The following is a 23135-nucleotide window of genomic DNA, read 5'->3' on the forward strand; positions in this document are numbered from 1 at the left end:
TACCAGCCCACCAAAACAACTTCTTCAAATCTTGATACATTTTGGTTGCACCTGGATGGATACTCAATCCACTCCTATGGCCCTCTTCAAGAATACTCTTTTTCAATTCAGACACCTCAGGAACACAAACTCTACCTTTAAATCGCAGGATGCCATTCTCATCAATCTCAAAATTACCACCATTACCCCGGTTAACCATAGTAATATGATCAACTAGAGCGACATCAACTTGCTGACCATTCCGAATATCTTCCAGAATTCCACTAGTCAACTTCAGCATACCCAACTTTACACTATCAGCGGAAACTTCACAACCCAAACTCATATCACGGAACTGTTCAATTAACTCAAGTTCCCGAACCATCATCATAGACATATGTAGAGACTTTCTACTCAGCGCATCTGCAACTACATTAGCCTTACCGGGATGATAACTCAATTCAAAGTCAAAATCCTTCAGTAATTCTAACCACCTTCTCTGCCTCATATTTAACTCTTTCTGATCAAACAGATACTTCAGACTCTTGTGATCACTGAACACTTCGAATCTGGAACCATACAGATAATGCCTCCACATTTTCAACACAAATACAATAGCTGCAAGTTCTAGATCATGCGTAGGATAATTTCTCTCATGAACTTTCAACTGTCTAGAAGCATAAGCTACAACTTTACCGTTCTGCATCAAAACACCACCAAGACCCATCAAAGAAGCATCACAATAAACAACGAAGGGCTCACCAGGATTAGGCAAGATCAACACTGGAGCACTGGTCAACCGCCTCTTCAACTCAACAAAACTCACTTCACAAGCTGTATCCCACACATACACTTGACCCTTCTTAGTCAACTGCGTCAACGGCAATGCCAACTTAGAGAAGCCCTCAATAAATCTGCGATAATAACCAGCTAACCCCAGAAAACTGCGTATCTCAGTAGCAGACTTCGGAGTCTCCCACTGTAATACAGCATCCACTTTAGCAGGATCAACAGAAATTCCACCACTCGAAATCACATGGCCAAGGAAACTCACTTCCTTCAACCAGAACTCACATTTAGATAACTTTGCATATAATCTCTTTTCTCTTAACACCTGCAACACAATTCTCAGATGTCCTGCATGCTCTTCTTCCGTCTTAGAATATATCAATATATCATCTATGAACACCACAACGAAATTATCAAGGTACGGATGAAATATACGATTCATATATTCCATAAACACACCTGGAGCATTAGACACACCGAACGGCATCACAGTGTATTCATAATGACCATACCTCGTACGGAAAGCAGTCTTCGCAATATCATCTGACTTCACTCGGATCTGATGATAACCCGACCGCAAATCAATCTTACTGAAAACATGAGCTCCAACCAACTGATCCATCAAATCATCAATCCTCGGCAACGGATACCGATTCTTGATAGTCACCTTATTCAACTGCCGATAATCGACACACAACCTCATCGTACCTTCTTTCTTCTTCACTAACAATACTGGTGCACCCCAAGGAGAAACACTTGGACGCACAAACTTCTTCTCGAGCAATTCTTCAAGTTGCTTCTTCAATTCAACTAATTCAGTTGCCGACATTCTATAAGGAGACATCGACACCGGACTCGTACCTGGTACTAAGTCAATGGTAAATTCGACTTCACGTTCTGGAGGTAAATCACTTACATCCTCCGGAAACACATCCTGAAATTCACAGACAACAGGCAATTCTACACTCACCACTTTCTTATCCGTTTGCAGAGACGCAAATAAAGCGAATATCTGAGCTTCATCTTTCACAAATTCCCCCACCTGCCTAGCAGATAGGAATCTTGCCTCATCATTCTCACCAACTTCAGAAAACCGCACCGTCTTCCTATAGCAGTTGATAAACACACCATAGAATTCTAGCCAATTCATTCCCAGAATAATATCAATTTGGTGCAAGGGCAAGCACACCAAATCAACCACGAACTCTCTCTCAAAGATCGTCAAATGACAACCTCGACAGACAACAGAAGTTTTCACAGAACCATTAGCAGGAGTATCTATCACCATACTTCCGCCTAGGGACGACATAATCACACCAATCCTGGTCGCACACTCATACGAAATAAACGAATGAGTAGCACCAGTGTCAACAATAGCAAGCAATTCAACATTATTAATCAAGCAAGTACCTTTTATCAGATTATCTTCCTTAGGAGCTTCAGCCCCACTCAGAGCAAACACCCTACCAGTAGTATGAGCTGCAGTAGCCGCCTTCTTCGGTTTCGAGCACTGCGAACTGATATGGCCCTTCTCGCCACAATTAAAACATGTCGGACCAGCATCCTTACATTCAGTAACTCTATGACCAGCCTGACCGCATCGGAAACATCTCAGCACTTTCTTGGTACAGCTATCAGCACGGTGGCCTGGCTCGCCACACTTGAAACATTTACCAGCTATGGAAGATCCTCCCCCACTTGGCTTCTTCTCATCTACCACTTTCTGTTTACCTTTACCATTCGGAGATGTATAAGGACTACCACGATCCTTATTCTTCTTCTCACTCAGACTCTTGTAGTGAGCAGTCCTAGCCTTGCTATCTTCATCAAATATCCGGCACTTATTAACCAGTGTAGGAAACCTACGAATCTCCTGGTAACCAATGCCTTGTTTGATCTCTGGACGCAACCCATTCTCAAACTTGACACACTTGGATTCCTCAGCATCAGCATTATTATAGTGAGGGCAATACTGCACCAGCTCTTCAAACTTCGAAGCGTAGTCAGCAACAGACATGTTACCCTGCTTCAGTTCTAGAAATTCCATCTCCTTCTTACATCGCACATCAGCAGGGAAATATTTCTCCAGAAAGGCCGTCTTGAACCTTTCCCAAGTCATCTCAGCACCTGGTACTGCAATTCTCTGGCGAGTGTTATCCCACCAGTTTTCAGCCTCTTCAGATAACATATGCGTACCAAACTGCACCTTCTGTGCTTCAGTACACGTCATCACCCGGAAAATCTTCTCAATTTCCTTCAGCCAAATCTGAGCACCATCTGGATCATAGCGCCCTTTGAATGTAGGAGGGTTATTCTTCAGAAACCTTCCCAAATTCCTAAACTCGTCGACCGGCGGATTCTGCTGCGCCTGCATAGCCTGTGCCATAGCAGTCAAAGCCTCAGCAATCACACGGTCGCTTTCTCCAGCCATACTCTGCACAACACAACCACAACCGTTAAATATCGACAGTGTCATTTACACTAATCGACCAACAGGGAAAACCTCCCATTATGACTCGACTGGACTGACCATGCTCTGATACCACTAATGTAACACCCTTCTACCCAAACGACATAATTATATATATTATCAGAGTACAACACTGTAGAAGAGTTTACATTTCATAAAACATAACACTCATTACATTACAACATAAAACATATTATTTAATATTTAAACTTCGCAGCGGACAACAACACAATTATTCTAATTCAGCATATAACAATTCATAAAAATGGTTCAACATTATCTCAGTAAAACATCCCAACATTTGGTCATCATAAACAACATAAATAATAATCAACTATCTATCGAATCCCATAACCCCGGTGTCACATGACCAGAGCATCTGACTCGACTCTGTAGAATAACTCTACACTTATTCTCCGAACCTCAACAATAGCTACTCCGCTTTATCTGCACATTGCTCATCATAGATGAACATAAACACATGCAGAAGGGGTGAGAATTACATTATTAAATAATAATATAACGACAGAAATATAAACCTAAATATATTTTCACATATACCAACACAATTCATCATTATCATCATAATCAATAACTCATGAACATCAACAACACAACACATCAAATGCAATGCACACACCCATGCATGACTCAACACGACTCGGTATACCCATTTTGTGACCAATACAGGATCACCACTCCCAGATTCATCACCATAGAATCCGAGTTCCCCGTAAGGAACCAAGCCTCTCAACAAGCCCGGAGTCAACAACATCATTGGAACTCATGTCCGTTCATCACTAGGCATCAGCCTTTCATGAATGCATGCACACCAAGCATTCATCATAATCAACATAGCAACAACAGCATCATATAGTCATGTTATCATCATCATTAACACATTCTATCATAAGAGCATATCACCTCATGCCACATAATCAAACACAGTATTATCGCACTCTACTAATATCTATACCACTCAAAGCAACGGGAATTGATCCCTCGTATACTATGCATCAGCTAAGTTACCTCGCTCAGCCTAAACAACCGAAACTGCACAACAACAGCCAGGAAGGACCACAAGTCTGCCCATACGCGTATTGCCCATGCTCATACGCGTATTGCCCACGCCTGGCCAAATCCATACGCGTATTGCCCATGTCCATACGCGTATGCTACGCGTATCACATTCCCATACGCGTACCACCAGAGACCAACCCACGTTCAAAACATCATCTTCCTCATCCATACGCGTATTGCCTAGTGCCATACGCGTACCATCAGTCTCATACGCGTATTGCCTAGTGCCATACGCGTATGACCAGAGACCAAGTTTCCAGATCTGCAATGGCTTTCCCTGCTACGAGATCTATCCAAATTCATCCTTAAACAGTCCAAATTTCACATAAACTCACTCATATCATCTAGTACAGTTAGTCTCCTATTCGATTTCACCATCCTAACATCATTGCATATAATTTCTACGAATTCCTTCGACTAAAAACCCCAAATTCGTTCACCCAATATTTCACCAATTTCAACATATCATTGTTTAATAAGGTTCAGACCCCTTACCTCTTTGGATTGAAGGAAGCTCTGAGCAATCTTTGGCCTCCTCCTCTTCCTTCTCTTTCTCTTCAGCGTTTCTCCCCTTTCTCTGACTCTGAGACAAAACACGTGAAACAAACTGAATTCTCCCTTTGTCTTCTTTTAACCAATTTCCACTTTTACCCTTCCACCCTTCATATTCCAATTATTTTATTTATTTAATTATTATTAAAATAAATAACATCTATAATAATAATAATAATAATAACTCCCAATATTATTTAATAATTCCTTTTACCTTCCAATAATCATACTAAATAATATTCAAATTACTCTAACAGTATTTGGGGTGTTACAACAATCATCGCCTCTTAAGGAGGGCTTCAGACAGGTGCCTGGCCAAGTAACAGGCCAGGTCTTCCAGACTACATGGAGGAAAGAAATTCTACCTCAATTGGTTTATACAACCAAGCAACAGCAAGCACAAGTTCTCAAGGAACTGTAAGCAACTTAATGTACCTGAAATCAATCAAGTATCATCAGTACTCAGACAAACCAACAGTAAACAGCAAATGGTTAATCAGTTAATCTGTACAAGCAACACAAGTTAATGCACATAAGTGCAAGCCATGAGCTCAAGCTCAAGCATCAAGCCCTACAACACAAAGTCAATGTTAGTCAAAAACAATTCAATAAGTCAACTCAAATGGACTTGAAGCAATCTCCTTAAGCATTGTGCATTTCATCCTGAAAATCCAAACCAAATGTGAGAAACTAGACCACTAGGCCAAGCCTAGGGTCCAAAAGGGATAAAAAAATTCTAAACAGCAAGTGAAAATTATCCAAAATCACATTCAAACAAATCAAAAGCAAATGCAATTGGTCCCATGCTCATATCAATCACCATTATCATTTCATGCACAATTTAACATCAATCATGCAATTTGCAACACCAAAAGTCCAAACAGAATGACTTCAATCAAATCCATACCAAAACAATTCAATTAATTCCACAAAACTTCACACCTAAACAGGACACATTCAATGCATAGCATGTCAATTTTCAGCTCAATTGGACAAAAGAAAGTAGGTCAATGAAATTCAAGAAGTTCAGACACATTTATACAAGCCAATACATGATATCCAAACAAGCATCCACTTCAATAAATCATAACACAGTGACAACAATTAAGAAATGAATGGGATCAAAACCACAATGTCCTATAATGTGTCTACAATGCTCATGTTAAATTTCATCTTCATCCAATACCATATGAGAATTTCACAAATGAAATACAAACATGTGTCACACAATGTCACCAAATGAGCCAACAGAGAAGAAAATTATCAATCAATTAGAAAATGCCATCAACAATTCCATAAAAATTCTCATGTAATCTTGACATATCGATGATCATCCACACAAAATTTCAGCTCAAATCAACATTTCTAGGCCAGGCAAATAAAATCATGAAGTTGACCTAGCTTGGTGTGACACAAATTGTCACACCTTAATTCAAAAATTCATATCTAATCAACCAAGTATCCAAAAATCACAAAATCTACATGAAAATCACCATCAATGAGTCCAGAACAAGCACAAAAATTTTCATTCATTTCTTTAAAGGTATGAGTATTTTATGAAGGTTTTGGCAAAACATACAAAAATGTGACACATTCCATAAACCCTAAGCCAATTATTTTTCTATACATGCAAAAAATCCAAAAAAAATAGCCATTAAATTCTACACATTATCATGAGAATAATGCAAAAATTTTCACTCAATTTGGATGAATTTTGAAGCCTCTATGCATTTTTGAAGTTCATGGCATTAAAATGAAAAACAAATGAAAAAGAAATAGAAATATTATTTAATTTAGTGCGCCAGTGGCATTGTTGTAATTCTTAACACATTGAGCTAAACGACGTCGTATCAACTAGCGGCCAGGAAATGTTTCTATTGGTCAAAACCGGCGGTAAACAAAGTTTCAAACAAAGCCACGAAAAACTTGGATCAAACAGCCTTCTGTTCATGTTCTTCGTCAAAAAATATCCAGAAAATGCAGAAAATCATGATCCACGAATTTCCACCAAAATCAACAAATGGATAACCAAAAGAACCGCATGAACATGTAGATTCAAGATATATGATCTATTTAACCTAATTCCTACTGTGGCGAAGGGATCGATCGATTAAAGTTATGAACACAAATCTTCAAATCACAATATCTCTCTCTACAGTTAATCATTTCAAAAACCAAACACATCACGATCATCTACATTGAACGCACTACAATAAGCATATGATAATTTAAAAAATGGTGAAATTCGAATTCATGCACCTTGGAAATGGCAGCAACGATTCTTGATGATTCTGGATGTATTTTGCCAAAACAGATGAACATCAAGGTTGAGGAAGATGATTGGAGAAGTTAGGTTAGCTCAAGGTCACTCCAGATGTGAGAAATCTTCAAATGCCATTGATGAGCACAAGCATGACAGTCACGAATCTGAAGGTTTCTTGCACAAATTCTTCAAAACAGTTGGAGAGGAAGGTTCAAGGAACACGAATCAACAAGAATTTTGCAATATGATTGAGAATTGGTGAAGATTGGATCAAAAAAAGTTTGATGAAGATTGAAGAGTTTTTGTGGATTTGGAGGGAAAGTTAGTTACAGCTCTTGAAAATTGTGATTATTCTTTGCAATTCAGTTATGATTAAACATTTATACTCCAGCTTAATCACTTTCTTAATCACCAATTAGCAAAAACTCATGTGATTAGCATAATGTGAAATTTAAGTGAGAGTTCCAAAATGCCCTTGCCAAATATTGAACCATGACAGCTCATGACAGCTCAAACAACTTCTATTTGGCATTTGTGATGTGTTGCAAAAATCCTCATTCCAAAATTCCATGTATTTCTCCACTTGGACCATTTTGCCCTTGGATTTTAATTAGTGCACTTGAAAATTGACCTTTTGCATTGACCATTTTTGATGAATTTTGATTATGCACCATGAAAGTACATGTGAAATGGAGTTTGCTCATAAAAAGATCACTCATTTTGGACACTCCATGTGAAAGTTATGCCACTTTGATTATAGGCATTTTTTTGAAATTGAATGGACCATAACTTGCCAACCATACATGGGAATTTCAAGTTCTTGGACTTTTAGGAAAGGTGAGAACAAGATCTACAACTTTCATGTTGAACAAATTTTCATTTGAAGCTTTTTTGGACATGTATTTTTATGGTGAAAAACTTTCCATTTTTGGAAACTTCCATTACAAGTCACTTTCTATTTTTGGCAATTTTTGTCCTGACTTTATTTTCTTCACTCTTGAGCTTTGACATGTCAAATGACACTTATTCCAACATGAATGAAGTGTATCCAACTCTCTCCCACCTCCAAATCCATAAAATCAAGCACAGTTGACCACAATTGACTTTTTCAACTGATAGATGAATTTGGCAATGCACTGATCAATCTGAGCCCCAACCCTCTGATGAAATGGCCCAAGGATGAAACCCTAGCCTCAATAAGCACAATATAATCATGAAATGATCCCCATATCCATCATAGACCCCATCTCCTGCACAAACCCTGATTGGCCCAATGCAGATGATTAGGGTTGACCAGTGGTCAAAACCCTAATCTCAAGGTGTATGATCAAGCACTTGATGATGACAAACCATGATGATGATGATGTATCATTTCAAACAAGATGTAGACCAATCCCTTTGAGAACCACAAAACCCTAATTTGGACCTCCACATCCTCAGATGATTGATGACCAGTCCAATAAAACCCTAGCTTGCACATGACCTCATATCTTCTGATCAAGACTTGGGAGAATGGCTTGCACAATGTAACCACATGATATGCAATATGCAATGCCTAATGACCTAAAAATGATATGTAATATGTTAAGCTAGTCCCAAGAGAGGAGGGCAAATTTTGAGGTGTTACAGTAGGGACATCAATTTTACTAAGAATCGAAGGATTTTGAATAGCTTGTATCTGTGCATTAGTCATATAGAGTCGCATGTAATCATTCTAATGAGAAGTTAGCACTTTGATAAGACTATAACAGACAAGAGTTCAATTCTTCTCACTCTTTCAATTAAAGATGAAATGGCTCAAAATCCACAATTACCATCAACTTTAACACCTACAATAATGTCAATGTATTTTATTTTTGCTAAAGGTGGTGAAGATGGTGCTTTGCAAATTCGTGCACCCCTTGCTAGCAGATTTTTTGGATTGTGAAGGTGGTGTTAGGGTTGAGTGAAAATATACATGTTGAAAAAGTTTCACATTGCTTATTTTTGTAAAATAAGAGGGAGTCAAAGGCTTTGCAAATGATTCAAGTTCTTCATTACAAAACGTACCGGTTAAAAGCACTTTAAGCTTGTATTTGACTTTCTTTATTCTTTTATACTCTTGTGTTAGAGTGTTGTGAGATGTAGTTAAATATTTATTTTGGATAGTGTGAGTGTATCAGACGAATGGGTCTGGTTGAAGGTATATTATGTGTTGTAACAATTTTCACATAGTGTTATTCTCAACGGTCGTGGTATTTTCTCCGAATTTAGAGTTTCTATGATATATCCTTGTGTTGTGATTGTGTTCTTTTATTTTTTTTATATGTCAACTTTTTCACAACAACTGGTAACATAGCTTTTGGTTCGATTCGGGGATAGGAGTTTTTAGTATACTTTATGGTTGCAACTTTGTCTGATATTCCACATCAGAAAAGAATGGTGGTGTTATAGAAGAGTTGTTGAGCTGAAGTCATAAATTTCACCGTGGAGTTTGGGCTAGAGTAAATTTATGGAAGAATCATTTTTTACCTATGGAAAATTCAAGTCAAATATATGTTTATACAATCAAGATTACACATGATGTTGGTTAGTGGTTAGTACATATCATTAATGGACATTGATGCAAGGTGTACTATGAGATTATGTCAGTGATTGATGAGCTTTTTGCCAACATGGAAGTTTCACTATAATTTTTTAGCCTGATTTTAGACATGTGAAATTCTTGGACTAGTTTAACTTCAAGTGAAATATATTTTTCATGATAGAGAATATGATTGTTGGTAATGACAATGTGAAATTACTGAAACTGTTTAACTTCAAGTCAAATATATTCTTTATGGTATGCTATGATAGTTTTTGAAGTATGATCGTCGGTGAAGACAATGTGAAAATTCTTAGAGCGGTATAATTTCAAGTGACTATACTCTTTATGGTAGAGTATGATAGTTCTCTTTGAACTATGGTTGTCGCTGAAGACAATTAAAGTTGATGTATTATTTTCAATCAAAGTGGATATTGTTGGGGTTGGTTGAAAATATACATGTTGAAAATATCCCACACTGCTTAGTTTTGTAAAGGAAAATGAAGTCCAAGTTTATATAAAGGATTCAATTTCTTCATTATAAAATGCATCATTCAAAAGCACTTTTGTATTTAACTTTCTTTGTCCTCTTACACTCTTGTGTTAGAGTGTTGTGAGATGTAGTTAAATATTTGTTTTGGAGGATGTGGGTGTACTAGAGTCTGTGGGTGGTTAAGGGTAAATTATGTGTTGTAAAAAGGTCCACATATTGTTATTCTTTGGTTGTCATTTCACAACACATGTAGTTTTTCTCCGACTTTGGAACTTCCACGTTATTTTATTGTGTTGTGATTGTATCTGTTATTTTTCTCTATTTTGTTTTTTCCCAACAAGTGGAGTATACGAATGAAGTGAGTCAATATGTTCATAGAATGATGGTGATCGTTTGGTTGTACTTGTTAGAAGATTTAATTCAATGTCCTAGTAGAAAAGTTGTATTCAAAATAGTTGTGTTAGACAACAGGGTCGAAGTAAGCTAAGTAGAAGTAAGTTGTGTTCGACGGAGTCTAATACAACATGTGTGTCGAAGTGTGTAAGTAAGTATTTGACAAAGTTGAATACTATAGTTATAAGTTATGCTTTGTTTGCCTGTATATACAGGTAACGATGTAAACTTCAAAGAACTTCATAATAATAAAATCCATTTTTATTATATATTTTCTTTCTTCTCTATCCTCTTCTTCACTCTTATTAAAAACATTAATTGTTTCAACAAATTGGTATCAACGAACCCGATTGAGATTCAGTCAATCGGTAATGGAAAATGACAACACAACATCAATGCAATTTCTTTCAAATCTACTGGTGAGAACTACGAGAGGCATATTACACAAATGAATGACGTCTTCAAATTTCAAGATGTGGCTGAAATCGTGACGGTACCTGCATTAGAAGCATATGCTAATAATGTTCAAAAGGTTGTGTGCAATGAACAAAGGAAGAAATATGGAAAAGCTATTTTCTTGATTCACGATCCAAATGTGTTTGAGAAGATCATTGATGAAGAAACGTCCAAATGATCGTGAGACAAGTTAAAGAACTTGTATGCGGGAGATAAACTGAAAAGGATGAAGTTGTAGACGTTGAGAAAGCAATTTGAGATGATTCAAATGAAAGAAGACGAGTCAGCTACAAATTTATTTTCGCGTATGGCACTGCTAATAAACTAGATGAAGACGTGTTATGAGTTGATCACTGATTTGCAGAAGAATGAGAAAGTGTTAAGATCCCTGACTACAAGTTTTGATTACATCGTTATGTCTATTAAAGAGTCCAATAACCTATCTAATATGAAGGTGGAAGAACTTCAAACTTCATTGGAGGCTCATGAGATGAGACTGAAGCAAAGAATCTCAAAAAGGGAGAAAGTGGCAGAATAAGCACTACAAGCAAGATTCATTAAAATGTCTCGTAGAGAAAAGGAGAAACAGAGAAATAATATTTCAAATGATGAGAAGTCAAGCAAGAATTCAAAGAATAACTTTGATTTAACCAAGAAAGGTATGGGCAACAAGTATTCAAGGAAGAAAGTTGACATGAAGGTGGTGCAATGTTACAATCGTTAAGGATTTGGTCATTATGCTCGAGATTGTCGAAGAAAGAAGGAATCAAGAGCAAAAGAAAATAAAGAAATGCAATATGCACATGTTGGAGAAAGAGATTCCAATGATATGCTACTCGTGGCAAATACTCAGTCAAATAATTAACAAACCAATATGTGGTACCTAGATTCAGGATGCAACAACCACATGACTGAAGATAAAAACTAGTTCACCAAGTTAGATGAATCGGTTAAGAAAGTGATCAGGTTTGCAGATGGAAGACATGTCACATCAACTAGAAGAGGAAACATAGTTGTGATTAGAAGAGATGGCCAGAAGACCAGTATTACTGATGTATTGCATGTATCTTTTACGATAAGTAGTTTAATTAACATAGGCCAATTACTTGCAAAGGGGTATAACATGAAGGTGGAAGAGAATCAGATGAAGATGTATAATGGTGAAAGAAATATGATCATGAAATCACCATTGGAAGATAACAAAACCTTCAAGATTAAGATCGACATGGTTGGTCATCAATGTCTTGCTTCGACTGTTATTGAAGATAAGAACTCGTTATGGCATCATAGGTATGGACACCTAAACTTCAAAGGTATATGTATACTCAACCAGAAGAAGATAATATATGGATTAAGTCAAGTGAAGGAACCAAGTCAGGTGTGTGAGGAATGTTTCAAAGCAAAGCAAAAGCATTCAAACATGACTTGTCCATGAAGTTAAGAGAAAAATTGGTGCTTGTTCACTATGATGTGTGTGTACCTTTTGAAGTAAGGTCGAATGGAGGTAATTTATATTTTCTAAGTTTCATAGATGAATTCGTCAAATATATGTGGATTACCGTATTGAAAAGAATAGTGGGGTATTTAAACAGTTCAAGATGTTTAAATTGCATGTCGAGAAATAATGCGGATGCAAGCTAAAGGAATTGAGAACTGATGATGGAGGTAAATATACCTCTATAGAATTTGCAAGATTTTCCAATGAGGGAGGTATAAGACATGAGGTCATTGCACCCTATACACCTTAACACAATGGTATAACTGAGAGGAGAAATAGAAGTATACTAAATATGACCAGGAGTATGTTGAAAGCTAAAGAAATACCAAAGATATTTTGGGGTGAAGCAGTATCGACAGTAGTATACATTCTAAACAGATGTTCAACTAAGAAGATAGTCGAGAAGACGCCTTATGAGGCTTGGACAGGAATGAAGCCAAATATTAGCCATCTTAGAGATTTTGGATCAATGTATTTCAGGCATGTACTTGAATAATTGAAGAATAAGCTAGATGATCGAAGTCAGACCATGGTGCTCATAGGTTATCGTTCAACTGGTGGATATAAATTGTATTCACCAAATTATGATAAACTAGTGATCAGTATGAATGTTCTAGTGAAGGAAAGCAAGGGGTGGAATTTGACTCAGGGGTTAGTTCAACATAAGCAAAATGCAGACGTAAATGTGCTTGAATAAGACCAACAAACTGAAGTCACAACCAGTCAAAATAAAGAACCACCTTAGCAGAATGTTAGAAGATCCACTAGAACGAAAATTGAGTTAACAAGGATAGCTGGATATGAGAGATTTCCAAATCAAGCAATCAATGCAGATGATGACTTCATAGGAGAAGTGATGATGATGGTTGAATTAGAACCAATTGATTTGGATCAAGCTATGAATGTTTCAAATTGGTTGGCAATCATGCAATAAGAACTTAGGGAAATCAAGAAGAACAATATTTGGGAGCTTGTAGAAAATTCAATCAAGAAGCCAATTGATGTGAAGTGGGTCTACAAGTTGAATCTAAGGCTAAATGGTGAAATTGCCAAGTATAAGGTAAGACTTATGGCAAGAGGTTTTCTGCAAAAACCTAGTATTTACTTCGACGAAGTCTATGCACCTGTTGCAAGGATAGAAATCATCATAATTGTTATGTCAACTACAACATACAGAGGATGAAAGATACATCAACAAGATATAAAATCAACATTTCTGAATGGAGCATTGGAATATGAGGTTTATGTCAGTCAATCACCAGGATTCGAAATCAAAAGGCATGAGCAAAAGGTGTACAAATTGAGGAAGACTCTTTATGGTTTAAAGCAAACCCCAAGGATTGGAATAAGATAATAAATAACTTCATAATCAGGGCAGGTTTCACAAAATGTGTTTCAGAGCATGAAATGTATGTCAACAATGCAAGCAGATTCAATCAAGTCATTATATACTTATATGTGGATGACTTATTGATCACAAATGCAGATGAGGCAGAAATAAAAGGAGACAAAGTTGAGTTGATGCATGAATTTGAAATGTTTGACCTAGGAAATGTTTCATATTTCTTAGGGATGGAGTTTAAAGACACATGTGAAAGAATGTTCTTGCACCAGAAGAAGTATGCTCAAGAAAAGGTTCAAGATGAGCAACTGTAGTAAAACTGCCACACCATTCGACACCGGAGCAAAATTGAGAAAGAATACAAATGATGAATTTGTAAGTGCACATTGTACAAGTAAATAATTGGATCCTTAAGGTATATATAAGCAATACCAGACCCGTCATTTGTCAAAAAGTTGTGCTATTAAGCTGAGTTATGAAGAAGCCATAAAAATGTCATCTCAATGTAGTAAAGAGAGTGTTAAGATACATAAAGGGAACAATCGACCATGGTGTGTTAATTTCAAATGTGTTAATTTCAAGGTAGAAGAATACAAACACAGATGTAGAGATACATGGCTACACTAAATTTGATTTAAGTGGAGACCAAAATAAAAAGAAAAGTATTGCACACAATATATTTATGACCGGTGTAGCACCAATCTCTTGGAGCTCAATAAAGAAAAGTTTTACAAAATGAATTCTACTCAAAAACGTGTTTATCAAAACTCGCCCAAACACAAAGATTTATGAATATTCTATAAATTTCACTCTTCACATTATAGAATGTATTCAAGTTGGAAACACAACCTACATGTTTCTTCAATTCTAGTTTATTAGAGAAGTATATATATCAGCTACATAAATGCAAGGAAGACCCATCACAATAGCCCTTGTGCACAAATAAGGTACTGGTCATCAGAAAGGAACTTCCGGTAACGGGAGAGGATCCAAGCTTCAACTAAAGAGGTGGATACAAAAACTACAGTGGTGTAGTATAAGAAACACATAGGGAATTTTGTAGAATCTCAAAGACAAGTACTGCAGTCCCCAAAATGATAATGATCCTCATCACTCGAAACAAAATGAAGATTTCATTTCTCTATTTTAACGCCTCTGCAGACCCGAGCTTATTTTACATTCGTATCCAATCATATAAAGAAACATTTATTGCATCTGAATTGATGCTTCCTTTTTGCTCGCTAAGCATCTACCTGACCTCAAACTGTTTGTTTGACTTGTTCTTGTTTATCATCATCTGTCAGTTGGCTTCTAAGGAAGTCTAGAACTGATAGCCGCTATAAGAACAAAAACATATGTTAATTTCAAGATCTTATGTTGAAATGCAGCACAAAATGAAACTTGTATTCAAGATACTAAGTAATGATAACACTCCATACTAGGCTTAAATATTAGACACTTTACATAATAAGTTAGTGTAATACAAATTTAGCAATCTACATTGAATCAAGTTATATCAACTTAATCATCATGTTTGCATTTGAATCACACGCTATATGCTACTGTCAATTTTTAATTTCTATGAAATCTTAGGCTTAATTTACTCCAATTAGGACTTCCATTCAACTGTCATAACTGTCATATTTGTGTGCATGTGTGTGTGTGTGTTTGTAAAGAGCAATTATGATGTCGATGGATATGCTTCCACATATAACAAAAGCTCGCACTAAGCGATCTTGAATCAAAGGGTGGCAAATGAAAGGGGAAAATGAACAAAAGATGAATTTGCGGAAGAAAGATGCCACAGTCAGGATGCTTGATAAGCCAGGAAGAATCGCCACAACGATAAGGAAATCATTGATAAGATTCAATTAGAATTCTAATCCAAGAACCAAAGAGGAGATTATTCACACTCACATTTCTCATGAGAGAAAATTCAATTCATTCCAAACTTAGCAAATTAGAGTCTTACAACGGCATTTAAAGAAAGACTCAACCTAATCCTAAAATGGGCCAGAGGGCCGATTCTCTAGGCCCGTATTATTAGGCCTACACCACTCAATAAAAAAAATTATTACGATTCAAATTAAACACAAATAAAACTAAAAACTATTCTAAAGTCTTGACTTAAAATTTTTCTTGTTTTTCTCCTAATTAGTTCACTTTAGGTCCTCATCAAATTAAGTTACTAAATGAGTAAATCTTGCCATTATTGAAAGTTTAAGCAATGAATTATTTAACAAAGTAACTCTGCAAAAGTTATTCACTGAGTAATTTGATTCCTCCTATATATATATTATATATGTATACACACGTCTGTGCTTGTGTTATGGATGCGGAAACAGAGGAGGAATACAATAATATAGCACTTCTTTATTAGCATACATAAAGTAACAACTTGCTCAAGCCCACTGGCTTCAGATTTTAAAGTAAGTGATTCCAGCAAGTTTATAGCTTCTTGAAATCCGTCACTAGCCGACTTTTCATCTCCTAGACTTTTGTCAACATCCGCTACTTTTGCGAGAGAAACAGCAACATCTAAGACCTAAATTGACATAAACAATAAAAAAATGGTTAATTTGAAAATTGGTCATGCCTACTGGCCACAATACATGTTCTAATGTGACAATTTGTATGGGTGATTAAAGATTAACTTAACCTAACTAGTTAATGGCCAATGATTTATACTAACTTTTTACATGGTTGAATGGGTGATTAAAGATTAATTTAACCTAACTAGTTAATGGGCAAGATGATTTATACTAACTTTTTACATGGTTGAGTTGTTTCAAAACAAGAAAAAAATATCAAACTGAAAATTATCTACAAGTATCAAGAACTCGTGTAATGAAGAAACTAGGGGTGCAAATGATGAGTGTAAGAGTTTTGTTTCCATTTTATTTTTCACTAGCATGCAAACAGGCACTAACGTGCCAATCTCTCCGTCTTTATCACTCTCTGATTTTTCTACTCGACTTCTTTTCTCTTACTATTTTATGTTTTTATCATTTTTCATGGACAAAACAGCTGCCAAGCCTTGTCAAAACAAGTGTTTCATGTGCTATGCATAGAAAAGAATCTAACAAACATGATTGGTGTAAATTACATAATGAAACTTCGGTGAGTAAATAAGCTAGTAAGGTAAAATCCACTTAATAAGGCCCTTTTTGGACAAACATCTAATTAAGTGCTTAGTGTAAGACCTCATCATACAAGTGCTTAGGTTATTTCTATAACAACCAAACAACCAAGCCTTATCCCACTAGGTGGAGTCGGCTACATGAATCAAATTTTGCCATAATGTTCTATCCAATACCATATTTCTATGACGGTAAATAAAATTGATCTCTTTTCCTATAAATTATAAACTATTTTCATAAACTATCTTAAAGAGGTTACATAAATAAGCTAAAAATTACTTATGGATATGTCATAAGTTGTTTCTATAAATTCTCCTAAATATGCTTACTGGGTAACCTTAAATAAGTCAACTTAATAAGCTCTAAAGCAAGTCAGAAAACACTACTGTTAAATTTAATTCAAATATAGGTGGAAAGCATTTACCAACCTGAGATGAAACATTTGAATTGTTCTTGACAACATCACGGCGAACATTTAAGGATTGAAAATAGTATGATCTCGCAGCTTGGAGGTCTCCCCCATGATATTTAAGATCACCAATTTTATTAAGTGAAACGGAAAGTGTATGTGTAATCTGTAAGATAACAAGGTCAAAGAAATAAATTGACAATAAACAAAACCAGATTGATCTGGTAATCTATCATTTCTCATGAGAGCTGAGAAAAGCAAGGTTCTAATGAAATAACCTCCAAATCATCTTTTGGCAACTTTGACAGAAATTCAACACTTTCTTCAAAATAAGTTACTGCAGAACTGCTATCACCCATTGCTCGGCTGCAGAAATTATTTTGTAAACATGAAGATCACAATCCACCTCCTCCATTAAACATGTAATTAAACTATATTCTGTTAAACTTTGTGATACAAAAAGAAATGTGACACATGAATGAAAAAAAGGAAAAAGCAGAGAATAAGAAGAAAACAAAAGGCTTAAAAAACAAAAAAGAGATCAATAATCTCTCAAAATGTTCACGATCAAAACCGCTCTAAAATAACGATAAACTGCACCACAAAGAGACCAAAAGGCGCACTACATAATAGATTTAAGAGCACAAACACGAGGCACTGAAACTTCATATTGAAGGTGTGTCTATGTTTGTTCAGCACCAACACGATACTAATACGTGTGATTACATATAATCATTTCCATTTTCTCAAATTATTACCAATGTCTGTCAGTGCTTCTGCTTTAGAGGATGTAACTATATGCTAATGGGTTTAGGACATGTTTTAAAGTGGGAGGCAACAGGGAAAACTAGGAGCTTCTTCCAACTGAAGTGGTTATTTCTGTACACCAAAAATGGCTAAAGCAGTATAGGAAATTGAACATTTTACACTATATTATAGATGTAGAGGAAACAGTGGAAACAATTTCTGGTACAGACATGGATAACCAAAACTCAAAATGTCCTCAATACCAAAGATGATTCGGATTCCATATAGATATATACAACGGAAACAATTTCTGGTAGAGATACAGATAACCAAAACTCAAAATGTCCTCAATACCAAAGATGATTCGGATTCAGAACACTAGTTTAACAATTTCCACCGATTCTAAGCATCCCTATTTGATTTTATCATTTTTGGTCTCAGTCTAGTTATATTCAGTGTTACTATCAGTGTTGTCAACCATGGATCACAAAAAATAGTGGTCTCCTGAAATTCCTCTACGTAAACAGTGATTTGTTCAAATTTTGCTATGCTATAGCACTGTAGTTGCTATGTTACAACACTGGTTACTATTTATGCTAGTATTTTTAACCACGCCTTTGTATATCAGACTATTTTGTCCTCTTGACAGATACACTACTCTTGGTAGAAATTTTTTCTATATTTCACTAAGCACAACATATATGTAAACAATATCTTATCATAGAATACAACGATAATATCCTACAACATACCAGCAGTCGCCGAGCATACCCAAGACTGCTCCAAGTTGTGAACATAACTCTGAAGTGTTACCAACTTTTTCTATCTGACTACGAATGTCTTCTGCACATAGGCTGAGTCTTGATTTGGCACTTTCTAAATTCTGAGCGCGGAATGCCTGTTTATGAATTTCATATGGTAAAATGCTCATTATCAAGTGGTCAAGAAAAATAGTTAAATGATAAGCACTTATAGCATAAGCATTGAATTAAGACTAGTGACATTTACACTGTGGATGATAATAGTTAACGACAAAAAACTCAAGGATCATCATTCTTTCTCAATTTAATCCTTCATATACAAGACTTCATCCACATTTACATTTGAAAAGGACATACTTACCCTCATGGCCTGTTGTACTAAGAAAGAACCTCTTTCCAAAGACACATCTTCGTATATAACCGGCTTATTATTTTCTGTTGCTTCTTCGCCTTTGTCTAAATTAACAGACCTTTTGATCCTAGCATGACCTTCAATAAAGCGATCGACTACACCTTGAAGATTGTCATCGGGCTCAATCTTCACAATATCAGCTCCACATAACGGACAGTCCTCAAAGCGCGATATACATGCTCTAACATCATATACACATAAAATCAGAAATCATCCAAAAACAATGTATGCAATGATAAACACGGGCCGTGATACGTACTTGCAGAAAACATGCAAACAAGGCACACATTTACTGGTGTCGAACAGCAGCGCTTGGCATACCATACAGCTAAGAGGACCAAGCTTAAACGTCTGAGAGTCATATCCCATTGGACACTTCGGTGAAACGCTGGCCGAGTCATTAACCTCTTTATTCACCTTACTTTCATGTTCTACATGATATTTAGTTGAGTTTTCACTCGGTTTTTTAGAAGCATTACTATCGTCCGGCCGAGGAATTTTAACAAAAGGACAAACCGGTTTCATATTGATTCAATACCACAAGTGCCTACAAAAACAACATCTTTGCATTCAGTTAACTTAATAACAAAGTATCAATCATCATTAAATTAGAGTACTAAACATGAATTAAAAAGATAAATAAAAAAATTCTATCAATTTAAAAAATAAAAAAAAATAAAACCTAGAAAAGTAACATCTATGCATTCATAACCAAGATTCAATCATTCAAAGATCGTCAATTTTCAACTGGATACTAAAATAGCAGGTTGCAAAAAATAGCAGAACTTTTGCTTCAACAGAAGATACACCAATTTATTTAGGTAGGGTAGTTTTAGGGCAAAAAAATAAGCATAGGCAGATCCAGTCTATTTTCTTGTAATCTTATTACAACAGGGAATCTCTTTTATTTTCTGCGTCAACTATGCAAAAATGACAACTTCATTGTATTATGCTCCTCTATTTCTCCTTTAGTACAACCCATTTAGTGTAGTGCATAGTAGCTGAAACTTATGACATGCTAACTAGATAGAATTTGGCACATAAGCTAGAAAGGAACAGAACATAAGAATTGTGTTCTGCATTTTGAATCATGGTTTTAAACTGCTTTCCACAAGAACCGTGACAGTAATTGTGCCTACAAGTCTACAACCTATGCTTTTCAAGATTTCAACAACTACATCAAATCCACCTATATCTGACTACAATATTCTACATATCAAATATCATAACATAACCACCACAACTGTAATTAAAAACCTTATTTATTATAATAAAAAGATGTGCATAAAGTAAACCAGGGTGTTACAATTTGATTACATTACATGTTTTAGCTGAACCAAAATAAAAAACATAACGAACAGGCTTTTCTTTTCTGTTTTACAGGTAAACTAAATGCTAAATTAAGCCGATAAATAAGAGACTCGTCTGTCATCATTCATTAACTATGAAAATATGGAATACACAAAAATGCTCATCACCAATTCACCACAACTATCACCAATTACTACCACAATAACTAATAACTAACATGTGCTTGTGATCAAAACCATAAACACATCCAACAAGGCCAACAACATATAAACAATTTCATCAATTACACCATATCTTGATAAAAACAAAAAATTGCCATTTAGATCTATGAAACACTGGCACATATATAGACACGACACACAGGACATTGACTAGTTGAATAATGCGGTAATGCGGAATACCAAACACACACCTTCAATCTGAAGTGTCAATGCTACATAGTCATGATCAATCATCATCATCATGATCACTCTCATCACTGAAATACCCAGCTTTCTTCCCTTTCTTCTTCGTCTTGTTGTTGTCCAAACCCTCATCATCATTTCTGTTTCTCCCCGGCAACCTTTCACCCACTTCATCATCCACAACAGAAGCCCAATTATCCTTAAACTGCTCCGCAGCAATCTGACCACCCTCTTCCTCCTCCTCATCACCTTCCTCCTCCCCATCCCTATCCCTCAGCCCACTAAATCCCCGCCGCGGCTTCTTAGGCTGAGGCCGCGGCCTCGGCCCCAACTGATTCTTAGGACGCTCATACGACAAATGACCATGCCCCCCACACTCATAACACAAAGCAGTCTCAGTATTGTACACGCGCTTTCGAATAAACTCCGGAGCACGTCCATTATCAGCAGCAATAGAAGCAGTTAGAGTCCTTCCATTGAGAATCTTCTTATTCATCTCCGCCACGGCGCGTTGAGCGTCATTACGAGAAACGAATTGGACAAACGCGACACCGCGGCTTAGGCGCGTGTGACGGTCTTTGAGAACGGTTACACGCTCGATGCGGCCGAAAGTAGAGAAGAGCGTATGGAGATCGGAGTTTGTTAGGGAGTAATCTAGATTAGAAACGTATAGCGTCGATTTTGATGGTGCTAAGGGTTCACCTGTTCCTCCTATTGATGATCCTTTGTTGTTCGGTTTTGATTGGGGTTGATTACTGGATGTGGTGCCGGTGTTGGTGTTGGGGGTTGAGGACGAAGCGCAGTAGCGGTAGTAGAAAACGTTGTCGTCTTCGTCGCTGTGTTTTTGTTTGTGTTTCTTCTTGCTTGACATTTTTTTCGGTTCAGGATTTTTGTTTCCGGCAACGGCGTTCGGTTTCCGGCGACGGAATTAGTTCTCCGATGCTTCTTTAATCTATAGAGAGGAAATCTGAGAGTGGAGAGATTCTATAATGCGTTTGAGAAACCCTAGAGAAGTGAAGCGAAACTCCAAGCGGATCTGGACATGGATCCGGATATTTTGGATTGATTTTATATGTGGTTTTATCCATTCTTATTTTTTTATAAGCAGTATTATCCATATGTAAATGGATAACTTGCTCACCGCCAGAGTACTTGTAAAGATAGCATGAAACTAAAAAAAATTATGTTTTAATATTTTTTTATTTAATTGGTCAGCCAACCATCTGCATATATAAACTTTAATAATTTTTTGTTAGTATGATGCTAGATTTTTTAAGACAAAAATTTCTAGTTCGTTAGATATACAATTTTATTATATTATTATAGATTATGTTTTAATATCTTAAGATAAATAGAGTTATTGAAATTTAGCAAAAATAGAATAGAGTGGAATAGAAATTTTATTACTTTATTATTTGAATAATTAGCGATAAAAACAAAGTAAGTTTTTTATTCTGCTCATATAAAAGAGAAACAATACTGATGGAAAGTGATGAAAATTTTCATTCTGCTCATATTAAAGGGAACAATACTAGTAGAAAGTGATCAATACTAGTAGAAAGTGATGTAATTTTTTATTCCTCATATCTAAGGAAAATAATGCTAATGAAAAGTGATGAAATGAAATAGAATAATAAAATTTCATTATACTGGGTCTGATTTTAATTAACTCAAACAATGGAATCTTATTCTATTTCATCTCATATCACTTCATATCATCTCATTGCATCAACTTAAGCAAAATCTTAGTCTAATAATTTCAATTTCACAACATTTAAAAACTCTTATGTAGAATTTGTCGAGAATTGAAGAGGACTCATCTCTTATTAAAAACTCAACAATTAATTTGTTTTCAAAAGTAATGTTTTATTTATACACTTAGATTATGTTTGGACATCTTAAAATAAAGATATAAGAATAAAAATGAACATAGTGAATGAACAAAATTAGAAGTACATACGATTAAAATGCATCAAAATCGAAGACATCTTTTTAAATTTATTGAACTTTTCGCATTAGACTTTTTTCTATTGTATTATTTTTCAACATCATTTAATTTCTATATCTCATGCA

The 23135-nt window shown here is 35.9% G+C and overlaps 2 protein-coding genes across 2 annotated transcripts; both read right to left on the minus strand.

Annotated features, from left to right (window-relative positions):
* Positions 1-16137: 16137 nt before the first annotated feature.
* Positions 16138-21220, minus strand: LOC127075508 (protein NCA1). The gene is made up of 7 exons (XM_051016969.1): positions 21071-21220; positions 19607-19894; positions 19297-19528; positions 18927-19072; positions 17706-17793; positions 17447-17593; positions 16138-16423 (listed from the first exon to the last, which is right to left on the minus strand). Exons 2-7 carry the CDS (start codon positions 19870-19872, stop codon positions 16175-16177), a joined length of 1128 nt encoding a protein of 375 aa, XP_050872926.1. The 5' UTR covers positions 19873-19894; positions 21071-21220; the 3' UTR covers positions 16138-16174.
* LOC127137544 (U11/U12 small nuclear ribonucleoprotein 31 kDa protein) lies at positions 21106-21933 on the minus strand. The gene has a single exon (XM_051064003.1). The coding sequence runs from the start codon at positions 21931-21933 to the stop codon at positions 21106-21108; it is 828 nt and encodes a 275-aa protein (XP_050919960.1).
* Positions 21934-23135: the final 1202 nt, after the last annotated feature.

The sequence above is a fragment of the Lathyrus oleraceus genome, chromosome 4, assembly GCF_024323335.1.
Source record: "Lathyrus oleraceus cultivar Zhongwan6 chromosome 4, CAAS_Psat_ZW6_1.0, whole genome shotgun sequence".
Taxonomy (NCBI): Eukaryota; Viridiplantae; Streptophyta; class Magnoliopsida; order Fabales; family Fabaceae; genus Lathyrus; species Lathyrus oleraceus.